Consider the following 7,901-nt stretch of genomic DNA (forward strand, 5'->3'; position numbering starts at 1 on the left):
ACTTCAGATACCTAAATAACTGGCTGTTGCTGAAATTTGTACTGACATTTTTATCACCGCCTAGTTGGTGATACGAATTTTCCGAATAATAACAATTATTGCAATTAAACTACTCAGCCGAGATAGGCCTTCGGAAAAATAAACGCATTTTTTTTTAATTGAACTGTTTATTTTCATCAACACGCTTTGTTACGGAATGACAAAGGAAACCATGGAAACATGTCCAGTTGTAGTTTTATGCCAAGCATGGGCGAGTGATGGTTGTATTGAGCCACTATTCTAACTTTCTTGGCGGTGGCGTCAAGGTTAGGCTCGGCATTAAGCTTGATTGAAAACCTCAAAACTACCAGCAGAAACGATTATGAGAGACGATTATGGTGCAGTGCGGCTGTCGCCAATCTAAACGATTAGGATGACAATGAAACCATTGAATAAAATTTCCGGCTCTGCCAAGGGAAGGTCGTGTTTTTAATGACCCACGATTATCGGCGGTATCGTCAAGGTTTACCTAATTGTGCAGGCTGCAAGCGTCACAACGATTTACCAGCAGAAACAATAACTGTGAGAGTTTGGAAGGCTACTGTGGGAAAGAGGTTGTTACGTCGATCCTGATCTCTGCACTAACAGAAGTAACAAAGTTATTGACAAAAGCGAGGCTTCAAATTAAGAACAAATTATTGGTCTTATTAAACAAGTTTTATTTTACGTTATATTAAACAAAACCAAATAAACAATGGTTAGACGTCACTGCTAACATCATTCAATGCACAATCTAGTATAGTGCTTTGAATCCATCATCAGCAGCAGCAAAAATGCAGTCTTTGAACCTTAAAACTGTAACCCTAACCCTAACCATTTATGTATTATCTAAGAGTACATTGTTAAAGATACTGGATAACAGCAATTCTAAAATCCATTATTTTTTATTTATTTTTTTACAAAATGGCATTTCAATTTGTAGCTGACAAGTTTGCGTTTATATCGAAGGAAATCAAAAGTTACTTGCAGGCAAAGTAAACCTTTATGGTTTTTAATCGTTCGAATGTTTCACTCCTAATAGAAATGTGGATATATACAACAATTTAACAAACAATGTAAAATTTCATTTCAAAAAGGTGGTCGCGTAATTTAGGGTATGAGGTAGTGAAATTCAACTTCATTATATTATAGGAGTTTCGTTTCGCCGAAGTGGCAAACATGAACAATTGCTTAAATATATATGGCACCCAATAAGAGTGATATCAAATAACAGCAATAACAAATAAGTATAAAACGATGACACATCAGGGCAACTGTATTCATGTAATAAACAAAACCTTACAATTCAGTCTGTTGATGACGTCATTAAGAAAGGACATTGCGTGACGTTATGACATAATAAATTAAACTTCAATATGTAAATAAGGGTACAAACAAACAAACAAACAAAAAAACTAACTAACTAACTAACTAACTAACTAACTAACTATATAAACGAACACACGTAGGTAGGTTTAAAGACCTAAGGCTAAGGGGCAATGAACTGAGTTTGTCAATGGATATTGACCAAAGCAAAATAATTTCAGAGCCTTCGTCCAACCTTTCAGAATAATAAAGCAAACCCGTCCATTCGGTCATTTGATGACGTCATTAAGAAACAGTACTGTTAAGAAAAGGCACGCGTGACGTCATTGCGGCGTTGTGATAACATCATCATAATGGCTACAAAAACTTTCCTTCGGTCATTTGAAGACGTCATGAAGAAAGGGCAATGCATGACGTTATTATGTTGTTGCATGGCAAATAAAAACGTAGGTATGTGGCAGAGATTCCCCTCCCCCCCCCCCCAAACGTGTACAAACTTCTTCTCACAGAGAGGTGAATTTCTCCAGCCCATGTTAATTTCCAATATATGGGGGACATAATCTCTGGGGGACAGTTCCCATGGCATCGGTTCAACATAAAAGAATATAAAATTCATTACGAAATATTTGATATAATTATTACAAAAGACAAAGGCTCTTTTAAAAAATAAAAATACCCTTTTCTCTGTGTTTATAAAAGGAATGCACCGGAACTAAATGAACAAGAACTAATTCAACCTACAACTCGACTCTGTCGGCATTAATTTTGCAAGATTAATTGTTCTAGTGTGCAAAACAAACTGATGCAATTACATTTTAAACTTCAGCTTGCAACACAGTTGACACACTGTTTACACCGAACAGCTGAAAAAACTGTTTACCGAACAGCTGAGAAAACTGATTCGACCGAACAACTGACAAAACGAGTCTGACTTGTGGTCTTCAGTTCAAGCCGCTGAATGTCTGATGAGGACCATGCAAATAAAAGGCTAGTCTTTCTTGAGTTCCGTAGTCTCAATTCTAGCCTGAATCTCACTCTCCACCGGTTTGTGCTGTATGAGTTCGTAGAGTGAGAAGCCTCCAAAGCATAGAGTGGACAATATCCACTTGACTCTACTAACGTTGTCAACGTTCTTCTGGCTGTAGAAAATGAGTTCAAAATAAACAGTTAATACGGTACAGATGAATTTCCAAAAATACGCCTTCAAGAAAATCGGTGAAAACTCACAATAAAAGTTGTTTATAATATTTTATTTTGAATTTTTGCAATAATCAAAACAAGCATTTGCCTTTTATCACACGATGTTGACGGTTTTTAGACAGATCTTATTTTCAGTCAGGGATGGTGCTTGTTTGGAGCTAATTGACACAAAAGTTTAACACTGCAGGGCCAGGGTTGAACACTACATTCCCTTGTGGGGTTCATTATTCCAATGTGCAAAAGACCACACCAGGCCACTCATCCCGTAAATTATAATTCTTGAACAATTTTACATTTTGTTTTTCATACGTATATGCTCCCATGCAATGTCACTTTGTGGCCACCATAGTTTTTGCTTTGGACCGGGGCAAGGTTTCTAATGATGTGACGATCAGTAAATAATAGCCGTCTTGCCCAAAGGGATTCACCTACCTGCACAAACGCCAACAATAAGCTGTTTCACATACATGGCAAGTTATTGCACCAACCAGGCTGAAATAAATAAAAACAAGTAATTTGTAATACCTTAAATAGTGCATATTAACTAGCTATAGAGAAGAGCTCATACCTTAATTACAGTCACAACATTGTGGGTTCAAATATTTATATTAAGCTAACCGCTCATTTCACAATGACTAATAATATTGTGCCGTCTAGTGAATCTGTTAAACTTCTTAATTTCTACAATTCATTAAATCAAGAAAAAACCTAATGCTTGTATGAGAGAGATTGGCATTCATGTGTTCTAAGCAAACAAAATAAACAAAACAAAAACGAAACAAACAATCAAACAATCATTTTTAAACCACTTTACTTGTCCGCCGTGGCCGGGGTGTCGCAGAGAATCTCGCCACCGGAGATTCTGTCCCCATACGGGAAATGAACGTGGGCTGAATTTCGCTCGGCCCCAGTGGCCAGTCTATCCAGGACCGCTGGGATGGGCTAATCGCTTGAACAGATTCTTGTTCAGGAAGTACGTCACGTATGCAGTGTATAGAAATATGGTGCAGTGTGAGTGTGATGCATGATGGGCCTGCGCATTATTGAACCAATGAGCGTTGCATGATGCGTTTGCCCATCCCAGCGCTGGGGACGAGCGAAGGGCTGAATAAGGATGTTTCAAAAGCGGGCGCTATCAGAGTTAGTTGGTAAACAGACCGCCGTATTTGGGGGGGGGGGGGGGGGGGACACACAATCTTCGGGTGACAGAATTTCCTGCTACACCGGCACGGGGCAAACCATAGCAGAGACGATCATAGGCAGTGTAGCTAGACTTACATGAATACGGCGTAAATACCCCTTCCAGTTTGTAACAAATATGTGCCTAGTTGCCCCAATGGGCCAGTATAAGGGACGATACTTCCAAAATGACTGGGGAAGAAGACTACTGTCTGTAAAACAGAAATAAGAGAAAGTAAAGGTTAATAGCCTAGCACTCAAATTAACAGATGCCCGACTGGCCTGGTATAAGATACAATACTTCCAAAATGACTGGGGAAGAAGACTACTATCTGTAAAACAGAAATAAGAGAAAGTAAAGGTTAATAGCCTAGCACTCAAATTAATTGATGCCCCAAATGGGCCTGGTGTAAGATACGATACTTCCAAAATGACTGGGGAAGAAGACTACTGTCTGTAAAACAGAAATAAGAGAAAGGAAAGGTTATTAGCCTAGCACTCAAATTAACTGATGCCCCAATGGCCTGGTGTAAGATACGATACTTCCAAAATGACTGGGGAAGAAGACTACTGTCTGTAAAACAGAAATAAGAGAAAGGAAAGGTTAATAGCCTAGCACTCAAATTAACAGATGCCCGACTGGCCTGGTATAAGATACAATACTTCCAAAATGACTGGGGAAGAAGACTACTATCTGTAAAACAGAAATAAGAGAAAGTAAAGGTTAATAGCCTAGCACTCAAATTAATTGATGCCCCAAATGGGCCTGGTGTAAGATACGATACTTCCAAAATGACTGGGGAAGAAGACTACTGTCTGTAAAACAGAAATAAGAGAAAGGAAAGGTTATTAGCCTAGCACTCAAATTAACTGATGCCCCAATGGCCTGGTGTAAGATACGATACTTCCAAAATGACTGGGGAAGAAGACTACTGTCTGTAAAACAGAAATAAGAGAAAGGAAAGGTTAATAGCCTAGCACTCAAAGTAACTGATGTCCCAATGGCCTGGTATAAGATACAATACTTCCAAAATGACTGGGGAAGAAGACTACTGTCTGTAAAACAGAAATAAGAGAAAGGAAAGATTAATAGCCTAGCACTCAAATTAACAGATGCCCGAATGGCCTGGTATAAGATACGATACTTCTAAAATGACTGGGGAAGAAGACTAACTGTCTGTAAAACAGAAATAAGAGAAAGGAAAGATTAATAGCCTAGCACTCAAATTAACAGATGCCCGAATGGCCTGGTATAAGATACAATACTTCCAAAATGACTGGGGAAGAAGACTACTGTCTGTAAAACAGAAATAAGAGAAATGAAAGGTTAATTGCCTAGCACTCAAATTAACAGATGACCGAATGGCCTGGTATAAGATACAATACTTCCAAAATGGCTGGGGAAGAAGACTACTGTCTGTAAAACAGAAATAAGAGAAAGGAAAGATTAATAGCCTAGCACTCAAATTAACAGATGCCCGAATGGCCTGGTATAAGATACGATACTTCCAAAATGACTGAGGAAGAAGACTACTGTCTGTAAAACAGAAATAAGAGAAAGGAAAGGTTAATAGCCTAGCACTCAAATTAACAGATGCCCGAATGGCCTGGTATAAGATACAATACTTCCAAAATGACTGGGGAAGAAGACTACTGTCTGTAAAACAGAAATAAGAGAAAGGAAAGGTTTTAATAGCCATAGCCTCAAATTAGAGTTTTTCATCTTTTTGAGTGATTCTTCACTCTGTACTGGGGTAAGACCCCTCTTACACATTAACATTTTCCTGCAAACTTTCAATAAAAAACAAATACATCCACTAATTGGTTGATTGTTTCCAACCACTTCAATGCAGCATGCACCGTAAGGGTTATCATCACCATCATCACATCATCATCGTCATCATTCTCTGTGGTCCATCAAGGGGGACTATGCTGTGGTGCATTGCAGCAGTCACTGTCATCTGAAACACGGCCAAAGTGTAATTAGCATGGGTTTCTTTGCATGCATTGCACGTCCCTTCCGAATAGGGACACAAAATCATCACCACGGGATTCGAACCCACACTCTGGATATTGCACATCACTAGTTGTCACCAATGCAAGGCTCAACACGCAAAATGACTGACCGGGCAAGGGGGTATAGCCATATGGAACGATTTGTACTCATGTGCATAGCAGTGTGCCTGATTTCAGAAAAAAATACAATTTCTTTTCTTCAAATTAAAATATTGTCAAAATCTTTGGTGTTGGTTTATTTACATTTTATCGTGGCTACATAGCCACGTTGCCCAACACGCAAAATGACTGCCCGGGCAAGGGGGTAATAGCCACATGCAACGATTTGTACTCATGTGCATAGCAGTGTGCCTGATTTCAGAAAAAGGCAGATTTTTTTCAAAGTCTTGGCCAAATCTTTGGTATTGATTTATTTACATTTTATCATGGCTACTACTAGCCAAATTATTAAAACTGTTTTAAAAAGAGAAAAAGAAGTTAAACCAAAATATCTGTCTGCCCATAGACTAATCTTTACACTTACCAATAGTGGAATAAACACAAGCCCGATGAGTAGCATCCACGCTATACCAGGGAATTCAAAGTATTGTCTCCTTGCGTGTTTCATAAATGTCTCCATTGCAGATTTCGTGGGAAGATTTGACACCTTCAAATACACAAAGAACAGCAAAATATTGTTTAAACACCGAATATTGTTTAAGGTGGTTTTCAAATAAAGCAATTTGGACTTGATTTGGTTTTTCTAAGCCTTTGTCGACCCACTCTGAACAAGACCCAGTTTGATTTCTCCGTAAACACACGAGACATGACGCACCCTTTTCACTTTAACGATCATTTATTTATAAAGCATTATGTTTTCTCTAAGCTCATGTAAACGTCTGGTTTTTACTTGGCCTCTTGCTCGTGTGTATTTTTCTGTAAGTGGTAGTTTTGTGCATAAGTTGTTGGTAAGTTTTAGTATAATTTGTTTGAACAACAAAGATTGAATTATTTTGTTCTTGTTAGTGCATGCCTTTTGACTTTTCACCAGTATTGTTGCAGCGAGCTCGTTATTTCTCTAGTGTCCATGTTGCCGTATATGGCAGTTGTTATAGGCCATACCTGTGTTATGCGGCTATTATGTGTCCTGCCCAGCTCTATTTATTTCTCTAGTGCCCCTGTTCCCGTATATGGAAAATGTTACAGGCCACGGACCTGTTATGCGGCTATAATGTGTCCTGCCCAGCTCTATTTTCTCTAGTAAACTGTTTCTCTGCCCCGAGCCTAATATGATACAGCTGCTCTGTAAGCAACAAATATTGCTTAACAATTAATTGCTTAGCATAAATAAGCAACATACCAGTCACAAAATGTACCTGTAGCATTGTAGTTTGGCTTGTAACCTTAATGTTTTGATTCAGCTGAATCTGCCCCTGGTCTTACACTCTTCAAAAACCTTGAGTTGCCTATATAAAGGCATACATTATAAATAAACACAAGTCTTACCTTTTAACGCAGAAAAGGACCTGAGAACAGCGCCGCTATTTATTAAACGAGTTCAATCTATATGAAGACAAGGAATGTACGTTGGTGTGGTGAACAGCTCTGCGAAAGTTCTCTTTTTATATACGGGTGACTGATTCGAGAGTTTGGCAACCTATGTCAGAAACTAGTGTACTCTGACACTGCGCAGTGTCGTGATTAAACTCGAAAGTTGGTTCGTAAAAGATCCACCAAAAGATACACACAGTTATTATTCAGATAACATCAGTCTGATGTAAAGGTCGAGTAGAACCACCAAAGAAATATTACGCAATGGCAATGAACAAATAAAAAACGTGCACAATATCACTGACACTGGCATTCACTAATACTTCAAGAAAGTATAACTTTAGACTTTCGGAACCATTCGATCGCTTCTTAATAGTATAAAACAATATTTTTAAGAGTCGCAACCCATTCAGGTGTGATTCCCTGGCTGCCTCTTCCCATATTGTGTATCGTAATAAAGTTGGTTGTAATCCCTGATAATACAGCAGATCGACAGATTGAGTGGCTTCCAACTGATACAACGAAATTATTGTTTTACTGATGGATGGGGGTGGGGGGGGGGGTGTTGAAAGAGCTGATAACGGTCTCCGTTCGAAATGGGAAATTTCGTTCTACTTCTCAAACGTCACATT

At 38.7% G+C, this 7,901-nt stretch overlaps 1 protein-coding gene across 1 annotated transcript; it reads right to left on the minus strand.

The window, feature by feature from the left end:
* Window positions 1–742: 742 nt before the first annotated feature.
* Window positions 743–7,351, minus strand: LOC139945215 (uncharacterized). The gene is made up of 5 exons (XM_071942521.1): window positions 7,225–7,351; window positions 6,263–6,385; window positions 3,823–3,935; window positions 2,977–3,036; window positions 743–2,483 (listed from the first exon to the last, which is right to left on the minus strand). The coding sequence occupies exons 2-5, from the start codon at window positions 6,356–6,358 to the stop codon at window positions 2,333–2,335; spliced, it is 420 nt and encodes a 139-aa protein (XP_071798622.1). The 5' UTR covers window positions 6,359–6,385; window positions 7,225–7,351; the 3' UTR covers window positions 743–2,332.
* Between the last annotated feature and the right edge of the window lie 550 nt (window positions 7,352–7,901).

This window comes from Asterias amurensis, chromosome 12 (assembly GCF_032118995.1).
Source record: "Asterias amurensis chromosome 12, ASM3211899v1".
Lineage (NCBI taxonomy): Eukaryota > Metazoa > Echinodermata > Asteroidea > Forcipulatida > Asteriidae > Asterias > Asterias amurensis.